Source organism: Tribolium castaneum, chromosome 4 (assembly GCF_031307605.1).
Source record: "Tribolium castaneum strain GA2 chromosome 4, icTriCast1.1, whole genome shotgun sequence".
In the NCBI taxonomy this organism is placed as follows: domain Eukaryota; kingdom Metazoa; phylum Arthropoda; class Insecta; order Coleoptera; family Tenebrionidae; genus Tribolium; species Tribolium castaneum.
In genome coordinates, this window is record NC_087397.1 from 12388715 (window position 1) to 12407931 (window position 19217).

Here is a 19217-nt window from a genome sequence, read left to right on the forward strand (position 1 = left end):
GGGAGGTAAAGATCATAATTACTAGCAGTGATTAATCCTCGATTTCTCAAAACCGACTTCTAACAGAACCGACGAAGCCAAGTCTTAAAATTCAAGGTGTGTGCAGATCCATCAATGAATGTAAAAATACAAAAAACCTCTTCGCTCGCGTGCTGTATCTACAAAAAAGCAAGTTTCTGGTTTGGGTTTGGCTCGAGATGGCGATTAAGTTGGCAAAATTGCCACAGTGAAGGCCATCTATTTTATTATTGAAATAAAGGTGAAAAAAATTCAACGATGAATGTTTCCGGTCGGTTTGAAGCACAAAAAAATTACAGAGGTATGAATGACATCATTGGAAGAGACTAGCTTGACTAGTTCTCTAACCACAACGCTGAAATGAACTTTGTTTTGAATCTTACAATTTGATGACTTATGCGCAATTAAACGAGAAAAATGGGCAACAATTACGTTTTTTCGGCTCATTTTGTTCCTTTGTTTAACGTAACGGAACCGTTGATTAAACTTTTGATACCTGGCAGACAATAACGCTCCTCCTACACACGTCTTCCAAATTAGCGAATTAAATGGATTGAGATAAAATTAAATTAAAAGTTCTGTTTCCAAATTTGGCGAAGCCCAATTAATTCGTCGCCGCTCGGGCCCACAACCCGTGTAATCACCATTACCATATGGGCTTCCGAATCACGCACGTTTCAACAGGTGTCCGTGCATTTTTAAGGGTTAGATTTATTTTTGTCCAACCTACGCTTGATCTAAGCCTCGAGCTTTGTGTACTCACCATCATTATTTTTATTCGCCACACCTTCGAACCCCTCCACCAGCAACCGTTCCATTCATAAAACCCACTCAACGACCTTATTTCCTAAACTTTTACTAGGTTTTAGATCGATTTTCGATAATTTATTCAATGGAATTGGACAGGTTTTATGAATGATCAGCAATCGAAAAATATGAGACGAAATGCTCCAAGCGACGCAATCTTATTTACACTTTCGAACGGATAAACATAATGTATGATTTTGCTCGAAACAACAAAGACCGTTCATTTATAGACCCGTAATTGCAATTTATTGCCCAAGAAAGCATTTCGAAAAATATGGACGCAAAGTGGGGCTTGTGGGTCGACCCAAACTTCTCTTTTTTCACGACACGCTCGCAAACTTCAATTAACAATCAATTGGGCACGAAGTATTATTCTTAATTAAATCAATTTACATTCGAGTTGGATTTATGCCATTTTCAGGAAACCAATCCCCCTCTATAAAATAAAACACATTAACAAGCTAATAAAATACGTTGCCAACCTCGTAAATTTTTTGCAATTTTGGTGAGCATTTGGAGAACTTCAAGCTGTTATGATGAGATTATTCAAAAACATTGTGAGTTTGAGAATACCCTAATTACTTTTTTGATAATTATACTTTTGTACAAAACCAATGCTGAAGAATAAACTAAGTAGACAAATTCCAAACTAAACTATAATAGAAATTTGAAAAAAGCTGGGAAAATGGATTTATTAAGAAGAACTATTTATATTAGATGATTTTGAGTTTAGAAAAGAAGTATCCAGAGTAAAAATTATGAAATAATGTAAAGATGAGTTTGGATTTTTGATCTGTTTTAAAACAGTTTAAATCAGTTTTAAAAAGTAGTAGGTACAGAAATATTGGAAAGGAATGATCTAGAAAAATTCAGAATGAAATTATAAAATAATTTTGAAAAGACGCAGAATCTAATCTAAAGGAGAATTTTAAAGATGTAAAAAAATATCAAAAATTGTTTATAATAGTTATTAATAATACGAGTGCGAAACCACAAGCTTAAAGTTCGAGCGCTGTCATTATGCAACGAGCGTATGCGAGTTGCATACCTAGACACTCGAGAACGGTAAACGTTTTCGTATGAGTGTTATTCAATTTTTTTTGTTGGAACATTTTAATTTAAAACACGTTGGTATGGGAAACGTGTTTTAAAAATGTTACCAACAAAAAAAACATTTTGAGTATAGTCTACAAAATAATTGTAAAAAATCATCTGGAGAACAGTTTATAAAAAAATCTAAAGATAGATTTTTAAAATAATTTAAAGAAGAGTCCAGGATAGAAATAATTCGAAAAAAAAACTGTATAGAAAAGTGCAGAAAGAATTCTAAGGAATAATCTAAAAGAATTCTAAAGAAACTATAAAAGAACTTTAAAAAAGATCAAAGTATACAATCGGAAAGAGAATTTAGAGATTGAAGACGTGTTTACAGTGATCTTAAACATAGTCTACAAAGTAGATGAATCCACATAAGAATTTATAGACGAACAAAGACAAATTTATAAAATATAATCTAAAAAGGTCAAATTTCCGACCTACAGACAGCTTTAGAAAAAAATCAAAGAATCTAATGAAATATTTAGAATAGAGTACACAAACAGTGCTAAAAAATAATCTGGAAGATTTTTAAAGATACTAGAGAAAAATTTAGAAAAACTTTAGAAAGAAAAAATAATCGCATATTGTAAAGAGGCATCTAAAGAGGATTTTATAAAAGAATCTAAAGATGGATATAAGTCTACAAATAAAAGAATTCAGAGAAGAATACGAGTACCTATACAGCGTGTTAGGGAATGGCTTAGCAAAAATTTAAAGGTAGATAGAGAATGGCAAGACAAGTCAATTAAGCAAAATTTATGTAAATCAAAAATGCATAGTTTTTCCAAAAAAGTCCCAAATTTTGAGAACCGCTGTACGAGAATTATAACAACTCGTGTAAATTTTAATATTATTGGCAATACAGCAGAAGTAAATTAACTTATTGGTCCACTACGTTATTCTCCTATTTTTGTTATTAAATTTTACGAAAAAAAACCCAATTTTTTTTGCCAGGACCGGAATTCGAACCACCCACATAAATGAGCATGTTAACCACAACTTTGAAAAATTCTCAAAACGCCCCTGCGCTACCATCTCCATTTTATTTAATTAAAAAATGAACTGCTATCAGTGGCTCTCAACAGGTGGATTACTAAAAATTTTTGAAGAAAGTACGCACTTTTTGGAAAATTGATATAAGGGTTTTCCACTTGTCTGATCATGACAAATTCACATACGAAATATTGCTAAGCCATTCCCTAAGACTTATTTATAATTTATAAAATAGTCTAATAAAGTGTAAAAATTTCTAATCTATAAACAGTTTTAGAGAAGAATCAGAGAAGAATCTTAAGAAAAATTTAGAGACGAGTACACAAACAATTAGAATTTTTTTTAAAAGCATTCTAAAAAATAAAAAACAAAAATAATTTTGGGTAAAATCTAAAAAATAAACACATCTTTTTTAAAGAGGCGTCTAGAGACTTTATAAAAAATATGAAGATGGATTTATAAAATCATCTAGACTTTAGAGAAAAAAAAAGACGCAGAGTAGAGTCTAAAGAGCCTTTGGAGAATGATTACATATTTACTTTATTTATTTATGTTGTTTTTTATTATAGTGTTTAGTGCAATAAATAAATGTATTTCTCTGTCTGCTTCTTATTTTTTTATGTCTCTAATATCCATTTTACAGTAGAGATTTATTCGTCTTGTCTGAAACAGTCAACATAATTTGAACTTTGTTTTTTGTAGTAGCTTTGTGTTAATTTTGGAAAATATTTATCTCTAAAACTAGAAGGACGTGAACTCCGATGGTCGTTTGATAAGCAGATGAGTCCACTGGCTCCTGCAAAGCTGCATTTCTGTGAAATTCCATGCCTGAAATATGTTAAAAGTGTGCGATTAGCGTCAAATTTCGTGATCTAGATACGGGCCGAATTTTGTCCAAAGATCCGCCTCTGTCCTTCCAAATTGTTGAACCTGTTGACCGCAGGAGAGTCAGCGCGTGCCGCCTGATGAAAGTTACGTCAGTTTAACTGGCGCCTGATTTCGCCCACGTTAAACCACGAATATTAAAACGGGTATTATGCTTAAAAACGCTCAATTAATCGAATCTTTTGAGACAATGACAATCTTAACTCTAATTGTAATTAGTCACCGGATGTCTTCCCTCTAATTGGATGATAACACTTGGAATTTTTCTCCCTCTATCTTGGAAATTATCGGCGATTAAATTAATTGTGAACTACGGTGAACGCTCCTGCAATTAAACTTTGAAACAACTGTTATGTAACTGTTAAATAAATAAAAGCAACCAGCGCACAGCACATTCGATCAATGAAACATTTTGTTTTATTATTTTGTTATTAAACTAACCACTTTTGCTTTTAACGAGACATCAATTTGATGGTCTTTGAACACATTCAAGGAAAAGTTAGAAATCCGACACCGCAATAAGATAATTTTACTCTCTCCGTTACCTAAACATTTACGATCAAGAAATTGGGCCATCGAATGCTTATTTTACCCATTTATTTCAAACATTATCACGAAACGTTTATAAAAATTAATTGTAGAAAAAAATATTAAATCACTTCTTTTTTATTTTTGGTTTTGGTACAATTAATTTAAAGAATTTAACTTTTAATATAATACCTCCAAATTGCCTTGTGGTTTTGAAACTAGGTTGGCAGCAATGAATAATGTAAGTGTGATTTGTCAATCAATGTTACCACCTTAATTTTGAAGCCATAGGCCACTGATTGTGTGCATCCAGCTCCACAAGATAATTGTTTACCGCGTTGTTTACAAAACAACGCTTGTTACAAATATAGCAAATCGTGACGTAATTCAATTCCTGTTGTTATTATTGGTTGGTTGGATAATGTGGCAACAGAAGGGGATACACCGTGGGCGCAGCCCAACCTCTTACCTTATTCCGTATATTCTTGCGTTTTAATTGATGCTTTTTCTCCTATATCCTTTGTTAAGCAGCATTTCCGTAAAAGGCGATCTCGAATCTCCCCCTTCTGCCACAATCAGGATAATTTGCCGGCGTTTTGCAATTTGCAATGATTTGCTCAAATTGGCTTTTGTTTGAATACAACACAATAAAAAAATAAATAAACACGGTGCAGGAAAAACGATCACGTATATAGTGTGAGCAATAATTTGTGGATCCTTATATAGCGTTGTGAATCATAATAAATATATCTAGCACACCTTATACACCACAAAGTACACTATAAAAACTCGCAGGTTCTGATTTTAAATTATAGAGTGGCCGGACATGAAAAGGGTCGGTCTTACCACAACTCATTCATATTATTGAGCTCTCAGCACGTGCTACATAACACTTCAATACTGAAAACAACTGCATATTTTCTGGGCGATGGGCTTGGTTTGATTTAGTAAAACGCGCACGGATGGCCACAAATCTCGCCTTTTTCCCGCATTAAAAGTTGAAAACAAAAACACACTCGAAAAGAATTATTGTGAACGATTTCGAAAAATAGAAAGTTACACCACATTGGTCTATTATTTTCTCTCTTTGTCTGTGTAGCAACAATTCAAATTTCCGCATCCTTGTCTGACAGTGAGCTCTAAATATTGTCTTAATTATTTTTAAAACACTATTTCTATAATGTTCTCTTTATATCAACTTGAAATTTCACATCTAGGTGGTTGTGATTGTAAAATGTTGACTTGACAACATTGAGTACCTTTTTTGCAAGGTTTTTGTCATTAACTATTATTTCTAAGTTGATTTAAAGTAAAGTTGATTTTAATGTAAAGTTGGTATCTACAAATATATATTTTATTTAATACTGAACTTGAAACAACTGTTTAATTTAAATAGATTAAGTAAATTAAGGTTAATAAATTGAAATTCAACTACTAAACAATATATGTTTCAAAATGTTGTGGATAAGAGGCATTTTTTATTAGACTTTGAGCCTAGAAAGAAATTTGAACAAAACTTGATTAAATGTAGGAAAAGTAATTTTTTAATTACGTTTTTGTTCAAACAACAGCGCAATTTTACTTAAATGTGTGTGTTCGACTCCAGAATATTCAAATTCTTTTTATTTTCGGGAATAACGAGAAAAAGTAAATACTAGGGCCATCTATAAGTGTTTTTAGCAACAAACTACACGCTTAAGATTCCTACTTTGGTAAATATGCTTTAGAGTAACAGAGGTCATCAACAGCTTAAACAATAATGAATTGAAAAAATAATAATTCACTAATCAGCTTAAAAAATAAGGACAAGGACAATCTAAAAAAACTTAAAACCCTAAATAAAATCATACGAGTCGGTTTATTATTGCGTTTTAAAAAAACCAGTAAAAAATGTACTTAAAAAAATTGTATTTTTTTGTTACTGAACCTTTGATTTTTGTTCAAAATTTTTAATGGTAAACTAAAAAAGTTTATAATAAAACAGAAATCTGTATTTAGTTAAGAGGACGATGCATTGTTGGTTGCCTATACACAAGCATAAATGTAACGTGATTTCTTCGCTAGATCACAAACAATAATTTTAGAATTGACTAATAAAGTACTTACACACTTTTGAAAAACTAAGATCTTTAAATAATGAAGTCCTAGAAAAAAGGTGCTAGCTTTTCAGTAATAATAGAATAGGTAGGTAAAAATTAAAGAGCAACAAAGAGCTGCACTATTTAGCAATACCATTCCAGAAACCTTGATAAAAGTTAGGTATACATATGGTCAAATTAAAAACGCTTGGGCTTAGACGGTAGTACAAATAATATTTTCACTCTGTGGCTGAAAGTTAAACATAAACGTTCAGATATTGAAGGGAAAACTAGGGTAAATCCGGGAGAGATGGACCACCTTTTTAACAATGCCAATACAAATTCCAAAAAACCTTTATTAGAACGGTTGATGATGCAAATCTAAAGAACAACAGTTAAAATATAACAAAACATAAATAAAATTCTAGTAACATAATATGCATTCTGAGAAAAAAAAATAAAACATTATTTGCAACTTTGAGTTCAACTCACCCAAACTATACCGGTGAGATGAATCTCAAGACCGAATCAGTTAAAACATACAGGGTGAGTTAGACCACAAAAGATTCCTACCCTAAAAATCTAATTGTCAGACAAGCTAATAAAGCAACATTTAGATGTTATCTTTTTTGGCACATTTTTCACAAGATTCGGAATATTTTATGTATAATTTAACCAGTAATTACGTTTTGTAGTTTTCGCATGATTCTTCTTGCATATAACAATAGTTATATCACTTCAGGAATTGATAGAGTCACTGTCGTCACAGAAGAGGTTGTGGTCGTTTCGACAACCTGAAGTTGTGTTGTGTTTGTCTTTGCCAACTGTTTTTATACTTTTTTTAAAGGTCAATTGCTTTACTTTTTTTGTGTTTGATTTTCTTTTCGACTTTTCTTTTCAATAAACATTTTTCTGTTTTGCATGTGTTCTAGTGAAGTTAAAACTTCTGCTAGTATACGACCTGGTTTCTTAACTTTTACCGCTTTGTTTTTTACCGGAATAGAGTAAGTATTAATATTTAGCTTTTTGCCCGGTATTAGTTTTCAACTTACATTTATATTTATTTTGTCGGCTTTTTGGAAAAAGTACTGAATTATGAAGGTAAAACAACGATTTACCGAAGATAAACGTTGTCCATTTCACCCCAAGAACGCTGGTCCAACTATTCCATTTTAAGGGTGCGATGAACCACTTCAAAAACAACATTTGCTGTCTATAAGCAGACATATAAAGTTATGTCGTCTAAAACAACACTTCAGAATCATAAGTCGTGCAAACAAGAGCAGTAAATAAACCAGCTAAAACAGCCATCTACTTTTCGTGAACAAAATTACTGTAGTGGTCCATCTCAGGTGGTGTTTCATCTCTTCCGGAATTACCCTATTTGAATTTTTTTGGAAAATAATTGTAAAACTCTAATAAACAAGATGTTCACAATTGAAGGTTTTTAAAAATGCAAGTCTATTTATTAAGCTTTATCAATTTCCACTCTGGACTGAAATATACAGGGTATATCAAAATTGCGGAGGTTAAAGCTTTGGACAGATTATTTCACTAGTCCAAACATACAAAAAAATAAAGACTTGGAGCTTCCCCACAAAGATACAATGGTTTAAAGGTGCACTTTGACTTGAGTTTTTTTCAAACGCAGGCAAAAATTCTGTGTTTATTGTCATGTATGGTGTAAATGAATGTAAAAAATAATAATGTAAAATAATTAAAAAATCAGCTTTGATTTCGTGTAACAAAAAATGGAACGGTAAATTAACAAATTGAAGTTTTTTTTACTCCAAAATAAAGCAAATTTTTCAAGAGTTTGTTCTACATTAATATTCTCCAGAATCATCAACACCATGAATAACGATAAACACTGAAACTTTTAGCCTGAGTGATCAAACCTGTGTACCTTTGCGGTGAAGTTACAAATCTTTTGTTTGGTCTACTGATGTGATTTTCTATGACATTCTGAACTCGGAATTCGCCACTTTTGAGACACTCTGTATATATTTTTAGTGATTTTATTGCTTTACAAGCTCATTTATCGATTGTCGCTGTTTGTTGTTTTAGAAAACAGTTTTCAAATTCCATCAAACAAATGTAATTTTTTCCTGATGATGCCTGGCGATAGTTTTTTTGTGCCTTTATGCAAAGATTGAAACGATAATTGAAATAATATTAATTAATTAATTGACAATATTATTTGTCTTTGAAATGTTACATAGAAAAATACTCTGTTTCCGTATTTTAATTAAAACGTCAGAGTTGTTAACTTTTTGCGTGCTATTTTTCACAATTAGCACACGTTTCCATTTGCCGTTGTTAAATCAACAAAGCTGCATTTTTGTCAACAATTTATTTTTACAAAAAGCTTACACTCTAAAACTTAACAGATTGTATTTACAAAAAATATACATTATTACAAACATTAAATTTAATTGACTGGAAGACTTTCATGGAGCCAAGTGCATGATCCCCCTTCGGCGAAATCAGCAGCGGCATGCCCATTCCCTGAGAGCACCCATTTAGTGGTAAGAAGTCCCTCGACTCCTACGGGACCTCTAGCGTGGATCCTGGCAGTGCTGATGCCAACCTCAGCCCCCAAACCGAACCGGAAACCGTCAGCAAATCGCGAACTGGCGTTGTGGAACACACAGGCGCTGTCAACGCGCCGTTGGAAGTTTCGAGCACTCTCGGCTGAAAATTATTAAGTATTATACAGTTTAAGTATTATACATTATACAGTTCCGTCTAAACCACACACTTGAAGTATTGGGAGTTTTAATAAGGATTGCCCTCAGAAAATTTGTATACGACCATAATCCATCAGTTCCTGTTCTTTGAAAATATTTTCAACATGGCGGCACTTCCGGTTATACCGGAAGTCGTTATCAACTTTATTATTTTAAATAGAAAGCCATGTTTTTTACTACATTTTTGATTATTCGAGTTATTTTATACATTTACATTTGGTTGTTTTCGAAATGTTTAGAGTTTTTTGAAAATTTTTGGATTTGCATCTTTGACTTTGGCGTTTTTAAAAATGTTGAAATCCTTTTTGGCTTCTTTAAAATAGACCTTTTCTTCGGTGTTTTTAAGTTTCTAAAAAAAAGTTAGCACACCCTAAATTTTTAAGATATAATTTGCAGAAATTTAAACACCCATTTATTTCACTAAAGGGTAGAGAATTTAATTCTGGACTGATCTGTATTAACATTCCCTATACTTGTATATTTAACAATTTTCAAGTTATACGAACTTTTGGTTAGCATTGAAAAATTCATTTCGCAAAGGTTGCCATGGAAACGTGAGTAAAATATTACAAATGAAAGATTCTCAAATCTAAATTCACTGATTTTACTTTGTTATAAAGGAAAGGAAAGCAAAATTTTGAACAAAACTGAACGTTTATGCAATGAGAATTGTTTCTTTGTCAAACTGTACATAAATATCTGTAAGGAATTCCCGGCAATGTCAGAGAAAACCAACATAACTTGAAAATTTGAAAATTGTCACAGATAGGTATAGGGAATACTCATACAAATCCTTGTAAAATTAAATTTTCTTCTGCCTAATGAAATAAAAATTGAGGCATTCCATTTGAAATAACTGACCTATAGCTTGTTGAAATTGTCCAAAAATAACGTTAAGAATTTGAAGTTTGTAGACTTTTTCCCAATTTTGAACACACTGAAAGAAAGATATAGACTTTCTTTTTTGATTGTCCAAAAACGATTTCTAAAATTCTTAGAATAACAAAATTACCTATTTTTGAAGTAAAAGGAGCAAATCCAAAAATTAAAAAAATCCTGAATTCAAAAACGGCAAAATTTTGGTATAGTGAAAGTTGATGTTGATTGAAAATATTCTTGAAATAACAAGAAAAATCAAAAAACACAGTAAAAAACAAAAAGCTTACACTCTAAAACTTAACAGATTGTATTTACAAAAAATATACATTATTTTTATACAGACTGATCCAGAAATACTGAGTCTGTTGGCAACACTGAACTTAAATTTTTAAGGATACCAAAGGAGTACGCTTCCAGTTAACAACAATTTAACATTCTTGTAGGGTTGTACGTCAAATAATTGTCAAGAAAGATTGAATTCGGTTGCAATGTTGCAAATTACGGGCACAAATAATTTCAAATGTGTTGCCAACAGACTCAGTATTTCTGGATCAGTCTGTACTTTGCATTTATAATACGTTTATTATATTAACGTCTATCAACAGGAAACGTTATGGTACTTTATGAATTTAGGGATATTTACATTTCAAGAGTTTCATCGATAATGCGTGGAACAATGTACGATCGATTTAATCATAATTTCTTCTTTATTTATTATTTATTACCGTAACCAACTGACACAAAATTCCCTAGACGACAAAAAAGTTTTTTTTTATTAAAATAAGAACAAAGGGAGCGCAAAGTATAAAAAATAAAAGTTTTATACTTTTTATAGAAAAGTATAAAAAATGTGCTATTTTCCATTTAAAATAAAAAAGTTGATAGTGATTTCCGGTATAACCAGAAGTGCCACCATGTTGAAAACATTTTCATTTAACAGCGCCTAACGAATTATGGCTGTACACTAATTTTGAGACAAATATCATTACCAAATCTTTCAATATTTCTAATGTGTGGTTTAGATGGAACAACTTGTATACAGAATGGTCCAGCTGCCGTCTTCTGTAGCTCAGTTATTATTTGAGTTGGAGTAGATATTTTTACTTTAGGACACATTTCAGGAAAATATTTTTGGTTATATGTAAGTATATTTTCAAATGAGCTTGGTAAAAATCACCACGATTCTCCACGGTAAAAAACATTCGATATTAGGTTACATGCATAAAAAAGTAAAAAGGCAAACAGACTGATACTTCTATTTATTGCATTTTACCCTAATAGCAAAAACAAGATAAATGAAATAAATATATAACCATTCCCCAAAGACTCTCTTAGGTTTTACACTGCTTTATTTAAAAATTTATCTATGATTTCATTTTGATTCTTGCACACTATTTAGTAAATTGTACCCGTGGTGATAGAAAATAATTAAGAAAGATAGACAGCTTAACTGTTTGTTCACAAAGTTGCGTTACGTTTTATAGACTCTTCTCTAAATTGTTCTTATGATTCGTTTCTGATTCTTTACTAAACCTGTTTCTTTAGGCTGATTCTTAAATAAACGGACAAAGTTTTACCACAACTTTCCAACGATAAGCAGAGACGATCTGTACCATATCTACGCCTTTATTTCGTAGGGGTAGAAACCTTTTAATCCGTGCCAGTTACGGCGCTCATGAGTTTAAATTAGTTGTATTGGAAAAAATATGTGTTTTCATCATGAATATCGATAATACGTAGTGATCATTGTTGCATTAAACACGTACATTGTCATCAAATGATTATGAAGCTTTCCATTAACTATGCTAATTCTACCACAGGAACACATCAGTGGCGTAGGCTTTATCTCTAATACAGACTGTTTGTGGATTGCGCTCACAAAATTTAACATCTAATAGACCTCGTCAAAAGCAACAACTTTTCTCTCTCCAATTTTTGCCGAAAAGATGTCGTTTCTGAGTTAAAATTCAAAATAAGTTAAAGCTGAAAACCCGTCTCCGCCTATATCTAAATACGATATTTCCATTCATTCAAACAAAAAAACTATTGAACGTAAACAGTGTAAAGACAAAAAAACTTATCAGTGTCAATGTTAGTGGGTCAGTAATACCATTATAAAAATTGCCCAAAATGTTGCCCTTCAGTCGCAATGTACGCTTGAACCCTTCAGGGTAAGAAAGCTTGCAGTCTTGCACACATTCCCTCGTGATTTTTAAGTGATACGGTTGATGCTTGCATAATAACACAAACGGTCAGCTCGTTGGCGGTATTACTTGGAACTCATTTTGAACACTAGTTGTTTCACGTGAATCCATAACGGATTTAAATCTGGAGAGTCTGCACCCGCTGGAGATGGTAAGAGTGTAACGGGATTATTTCCACTACCCCGTGCACTAAGACCAGATCACTCAATTTGGCGTTTGAATAATTGGCCATAATGATATAATTTCAAACAGACACATGAATTCACTCGATAGCGGGATTGCGACTGACTAACCGAACGTCTAAACACCTGATAATTTTTTTGGTGCACAAAGTTATCCCAAAGTTATCACGTTCAGTGCAATTTATTTTCATTGATATTTTACTTGCACCTAATAAGGAGAGACATACTAAACGGCTTGTGAAAATCGTGGAGGAAAAATGTGAAAAATTTTTTTGGATACAGAATTTTTCTTTTAGTGGTTAAAATTTGTGAGCGCAATCCACGAACAGCTTGTATAACATTTAAAAAAATATTGCGAAAAAGGTTACACAAGGAATTTTTTGCTATTTTTCCCAGCATGTACTCATTTGATACTACGATGGGTAGAATTTTGTCGGTCTATTTAAGAATCACGCTGTAGATATGAGATTTGGATTTTTCTTTAGATTATTTTATAAATCCATCTTAAAAGGTTTTTAAGATTCGCAGTTATTTTTGCCAAAAACTTTAACCATGTTCGACTTTCAATCATTAAAGTCATTTGTCATTGACAGAATAAGTTTTTATCAAATAACTCGGAATGTGTTAAGATATTCGTTAGAGTTGTAATAAGAAAAAACGTTCATTTTCTAATGGAGTGTTATACTAAAAAATGAAAATTTTTACACGGATAGCCAACAACAAAATAGGCGACCCATATTTTTTTATTTTAACCAAAGCTCAACCGTTTTGGAGAAAAATAATTGAAAAGGTGAAAATTCCTGGCCTGTCGTCAGCAATGTTCCTTTTTGAATCAGCCAGTCACAGAACTTGAGATAGAAAACTGGGCCAACAAAGATAGCTTGAAAGACGTACGTTTTTTCTTAATTTCTGCCTCTGTTGTTTTATATACGACTTCAGATGTGCTGCAGGAGCAGACATTTTACCAAAACACAAATTCCTGCAAAATATTAGCACACAACACAGTCACAATCGACAACGCACGGTTTTGACATTTGTATTTGACATTTACTAACCCAAACGTAGGTCGTAGCGTTAATTGTATGCAGCGAAAAACTGACGAATTCGGAAATAAAATTAACTAGACGCCCTCTGGTGATGACTTTTGAACAATGTCGAAAACAGTAACGAAATTTTCGTAATTCCACATTTAATTGACATCAAATAAATTGTTTAACAATTTTGCGTGTATAGTGTTAATTGCTTACATTGGAGAGAATCACTTTAAAAGTACGTGGTGGTAAATACTAGCTCTGACTTTGGTTCTGCGGTTTTTCGTGGTATAAAGTGTTTGTTGTTGGGATTTGAAAGTGGATAAAAAGTGAAAAACATTTAAATTTTCATTACAAAGTGTTATCAAACAGTTGTTTAATTAAAGACTATAGTAATGGATCACAGCGAACACAAAGTTGGGCTAAAGAAACCAATAAATTAGTGAAGTTTGTGAATTTTAGGTTAGAATTTTTCTACTGATAAAATCATGAAATATTTCGATAAATCAACAAAACTACAATTAAGATTAACAACTGCTAATACACTTAAATGTAAATTATGCCAAAAGGTAGGCTTTTCAATGTCTTTGTAATAATTTTCCAATAAAGAAAGTGAACCAAACGGTCATTCGTTATTCGTGTTTTCCTCGTCATCTCTAATTCGTCAACATTCGTTTCTTCCACCAAAGATACAATAGTCATTCCGCATTAGCAATGTAATAATTGAGAAGCCTCAAAATTCGTACAACGCTCAAAATATCCGAATAAACATTTTCCCGCCATTTATGGTTACTGTTTTCGACCTAGCTCAGTGGCGCCCCCAACGGTAACTTTACTTCCGAATTATTAGTCGAGACATTGCTTACGTCACAGTGCGAATTTTCTATTATTACTAAAAAAGTACCGATTTAAAAAACTCAGACCGACATTATTAGACATTATTTGTGTCTACTTTCAGAATCTGCAATTTCCAAAAACTTTTACTTTCGAGTATAACATTCCCTATCGAATGGTATAAAAATAAACAGGAGTTGCTATTTGAAATAAGAAAAATAAGGCTCTAAATTTTAAAAAGTTTGGAAGAAAATTGTAAACCTCCTGTAGTAAATTCAGATCAATCAAACTTAATTAATAAGTCTGTTAGACCTTTTGTAACACGTACCTAGTAAAAGTGTCATCAAAAAACGTTGCTTCTATTAATTTTTAAAACTAAAGGTGTAAAACCAATTTTTTTCAGTAATCCCTGAACCGATTTGAAAAGAAAAATAGGGACGTGTAAGAAGCTAAAAAGGAATCCTAATGAGCACAAAAAAATAATAGCATGCCATTAAAAAGTATTATGTGGACGTTATACTATTTTCGGGACACTATGTATTATCTCAAATATTCTTCCAACTTTACTTATCAGACGGGAGCTGACCTGGGCCACCCTGTATAAATGCGTTTTTCTTTTGCAAAAAACTTACAATTTTCGGTGACAATGACTTCGGTGTGTCCACTTCCATAGGTGTGGATGTGGTTGACCGCTTCGTCCATGCTTTTGACGACTTCAATGCAGCACTCCAAAGCCCCATACTCGTGCTTCATCGTCTTGGCAAGAGGTGGGCCGAAGGTGAGGAGCTTGTTGAGAACGGGGCCTGCATTGATTTTGACTCCTTCGTGTTTCAACATATTGCAAATGTCGGAAAAGAAGTCTCCTTGCATCAGATCTTCATGGATGAGGAGAGTTTCCATCGCGTTGCATGCCGCCGGATAATCGCATTTCGCGTCTCTAATAATCTTCAAAGCCTTGCTCAAATCAGCGTCTTTGTCGACGTACACATGACATATGCCTTCGGCATGGCCCAACACTGGGATATGTTGACTTTGCGATTGAATGCTTCGAACTAATTCGCTCGAACCGCGAGGGATGATGAGATCGATGTGTTGCTCCATCGACAGTAAATCGCCGATTTCTTCCCGAGTGGAGACCTGGAACAAGGTCAAATTGCACCCTCGGAGGACAATTAAAAGGGTTGGAGAGGCACAAGTTGCCACTCGGAGAATACTTTTAAATCAAGCCAATTCCGGGGCGTCCTAAGGGTCACGCGTGTCTCGGTTACTTTTCACATCCTTTCCAACTGTCAAAGTGACGAAGATGCGTTGTTCTACGGCGGATTGACCCCAAATGTAATTTACTATTTCGGACTAACACGAATTAACGCGATTTATTTTTAAAACTGTAATAAACTTGGCCCTCGTTATGGATCCCTTGAAGGCTACACGTGCACATTCAACTATTTCAAACCTCCTTAGAGATATGATACGTTTTATTGCAGTTATTACTGACTTGAAATAATTCCAGACAACCAACCTCGAGAGATACGGTAGTTATTCGCATTTTAATTAAATTTAGTACGCATTTTGAGCTCCATTTTGTTGATTTCTAAATTACCTACAAATTTTAAACTACTTGTAGAGAATATTATCCTGCCTCATCAAAATTAACCATTTTTGAGATTGTTTTAGTGGACGAAAAAAATGTTTTGTTCTTGAGCAACTTGACAATTAAAAGTTTGTAAAACGCCAACTAGACCAACCTCATAATGATTCAATACCCAATTTTTGTCGCGATTTTGCTCAATTTTCGATAACAGCAACAGTTATCCGGAATTATTAGCCGTAACTCCAATAAGTTTGTTACCTGTTGTTAGAAATAGTCGATTTTAAAGATGTTTCTAAATCGATTAAATTTTACCTAATAAATTTTGATGTGCTCTTTACGATGGACTAACAGTTTTTGTCCTAGGTTTATTAGTTTCGCCGTAATCGGCGTTTGAAAAGTGAAATTATCAATTATATAGTTATTTGTGTTTTTGCGTAAACTGTAACCTATGACTTAGATGAAAATTAAACAAGTTCGGAAAGTGCTTTAGATTTATCTGTCTCCTAGTAAAAACCCGAAACAATTCAGGGCAATGGCTTATGGTTCCAAAGACACGTTTAGTTTTTCACAAAAAAAACCTAACTCGAAAAATAAAACTAAAATGGTTAGTTGTAGCGAATTTTACGGTTTATAACTGAAATTTTACTAGTCAAACTAGTTTTTACATTTGATTTTTTTTAATTTTTCTCTGAAATTATAGTGTTACAAAGGGTAAGTACTAATAATCTAATAATACTAATACCGAATGATAAGCGCACAGAACTCAGAGTTTGCTCTTATATTGCTTTTATATTTTTTTCTCTGCCTGTGAGTTTTATACAATTCTTTATAATTAAAACCAATTAATTATTACTAGATAAGTAGCTTAATTTTTTTTATTTCTTGAGTCATCTACGTAGCGGAGCTTAAATGTTGCTTCGTTCTTTTAGAATAACGTACACTACAAATCATAAAATTTCGATTAGTTAATATTTTAATATTTTTTATTTTATTGATATTATTATTGTTAATAATTTAATTTTATAATTATAGTAAAACCTCCCTCAATGGACACCTTTTCACCACGGATATTTTTGTAGGAACGTAAATCCAGAATTAAATATCGATGAGTGTATGATTTTTTTTGAGAAAAACGTAATAAAAAGATTAGTGAAGACGATTGTAATAAAGGGAAAAGTTGTCTTGGAACCAAAGAAAACTCAAGCTGTCTAAATATTTTGAACTTTTTAAAAAAATAGCTGAAATTATGTGCAAAAAATTATTATAAATTTGTTGAAAACAGCCAAACAAAAATTGAAGATTTTAGGTAAAAAATCTGTTTATTTTTTTAATTAATTCTAATTTTACTTTCGAAAAACTGAAAAAATTAAATACACCTAAAGCTATAGAAAACATATTTAATTCATGTAACATACATACTTCACTTATTCAAAAATTCTGCGTACGAGTAAAACACTTTTTTCTAAAATATATTTTTGTTGTTGTTTTAAATTTGAATATGTTTGGTGGACAGTTTATGGAATGATGCTTAAAATTATTTATTTATAGCCGTTTGTAACGACGTTATTTAGCTTGCTTAAATTTTAAGCATGTTAGATTAAAGGAAATTCTGTTGCACGGTGTGTATAAAACAATTTAAGTACGCTTAAATTTAAAGCAAAGCAGGATATAGTTTAATTTTGGCTTCAAATTTGAACGCATTTTTTTCTCATTTATAACCTCAAGGCTAAACTTTCGAAAAGCAAAAACGCGAGAAGTGGAGAAAAGTAAAGTGTAAAGTGTAGGTAAAGTAAAATATGAATTTTCGGACAACGTCTTGCACAACTTTTGTATACAACATGGGGAGTTTGCGCCACCACCACCAGAAAATATACCAGATATACGAGCAGATCAGTTTGAATTACAGAAGAAAGAAGAATTTCACCATTGCAAGTAATTAACATTCATTTTTTTCATTTAAATCAAAGAAATAATTTCATTAATACTTATTTTAGTAATTTATAATTGTTGAAAGGTAAACTAGAAAACACAATAAAAATGCTATTGTTTAAGTGGTTATATTCAGCATCTTGAACTATTGTTCTTCATGCCTTACGAGTATTTAAAACGTTATTTTAAAAAAAACTCTTGATCGATGAAGCAGGCACACATTAATTGGACTATTGGCATTACACTTCTACAACACATCTTGCCATGCAGCATTTCTTTTAACAAGAGTTGTATCATTGTTTTTTTTTATTTGTAAAAGCACTGTGCTCACCTAAATTGTTGTGAAAGTAGAAGAGCTTTCTCGAAATTTTGTTGTTTTCTGCTTCATATCCATTGCCAAATAAAAACTTCAAAGACTTAATAATCGTAAAATAGTCACAAGGCAAATCGAAAACACAAACCAAAAGCGTTTTTCTTAGATAATCCAAGTTTAAAGTATTCAAATTGGTGAAAATTTAAACTAAGTCGCGACACTAATGACATAGTACGCCTTCACAAGTATGAAATTTCTAAATTAATGCAATGGTTGTCAAATTAACATAAGCTTCAATGGTTTAAAGTTAGATTTTTGTAAGAAACGCCAGAATGGATGTGATGTAAGACTCTTATCTTAAATTTTGGCTTTAATTTTAAACTCAGCTTACGTAAACCAATATTAAAAGGAAAACGGTGCAAATGGCTATTAAAAATGCCCACCTCTCATTAGTGGACAGTGGACACCTTTCCACAACGGGCAATTAAAGATTATTCACCGGTACCGGTGTTCGTTGTTGAGAGGTTTTACTGTATAGGGAAAGGTAGAAAAAGTTTGAAAATAATCACATTTATAAGAAAAATACAGAGTATTTAAAAGCAGACGCAATCTTAGGTGCGACTATTACTTTTTGAGATATAGTAAAAAATCGTTTTTTCTACAATTGACCAAAAATACTTAAAATAAAAATAACGATTAGCATATACTCACCCCCGAAGAAAGTCCTAGTAATTTCACAGAAGCATTTTTATATTTTTATTAAGTCGAAAGTTAAATGTCCATGAGCAAAACGATTTGTTACAAATAATTTTATTTATTATGTCAGTTTTTTAAAAGATTAAAATTTTGGAAATTGTTGTCTAAAAATGTAGTGGTCATTCCACTACTTTCAGAAAAGTAAAAAAAATGTAACTCCCTGCAACAAAGTTATATGGACATCTTATGCCTTTTAGATCTTCTAGAACCCTTAAAAACTGCAATAAAAACAACAATAGGGCCGATTTTTAAAAGATTTGATTTCCTGTATTGAGAGAATTTATAGGACAATAAGTCTAGAACTATTAGACGTGACTCCATTATGTTTACTATCCATAAGA

General features: G+C 32.1%; 1 protein-coding gene across 1 annotated transcript in view; it reads right to left on the minus strand.

Moving 5' to 3' along the window:
- Positions 1-8745: 8745 nt before the first annotated feature.
- P5CS (Delta[1]-pyrroline-5-carboxylate synthase) overlaps positions 8746-19217 on the minus strand; it is a 29377-nt gene continuing 18905 nt past the window's right edge. The window contains exons 6-7 of the mRNA XM_015982468.2: positions 14920-15424; positions 8746-9101 (exon numbers count right to left, since the gene is read on the minus strand). Of these exons, the coding sequence (XP_015837954.1) occupies positions 8839-9101; positions 14920-15424 (768 nt within the window). The 3' untranslated portion in view covers positions 8746-8838. The remainder of the gene's footprint in view (positions 9102-14919; positions 15425-19217) is intronic.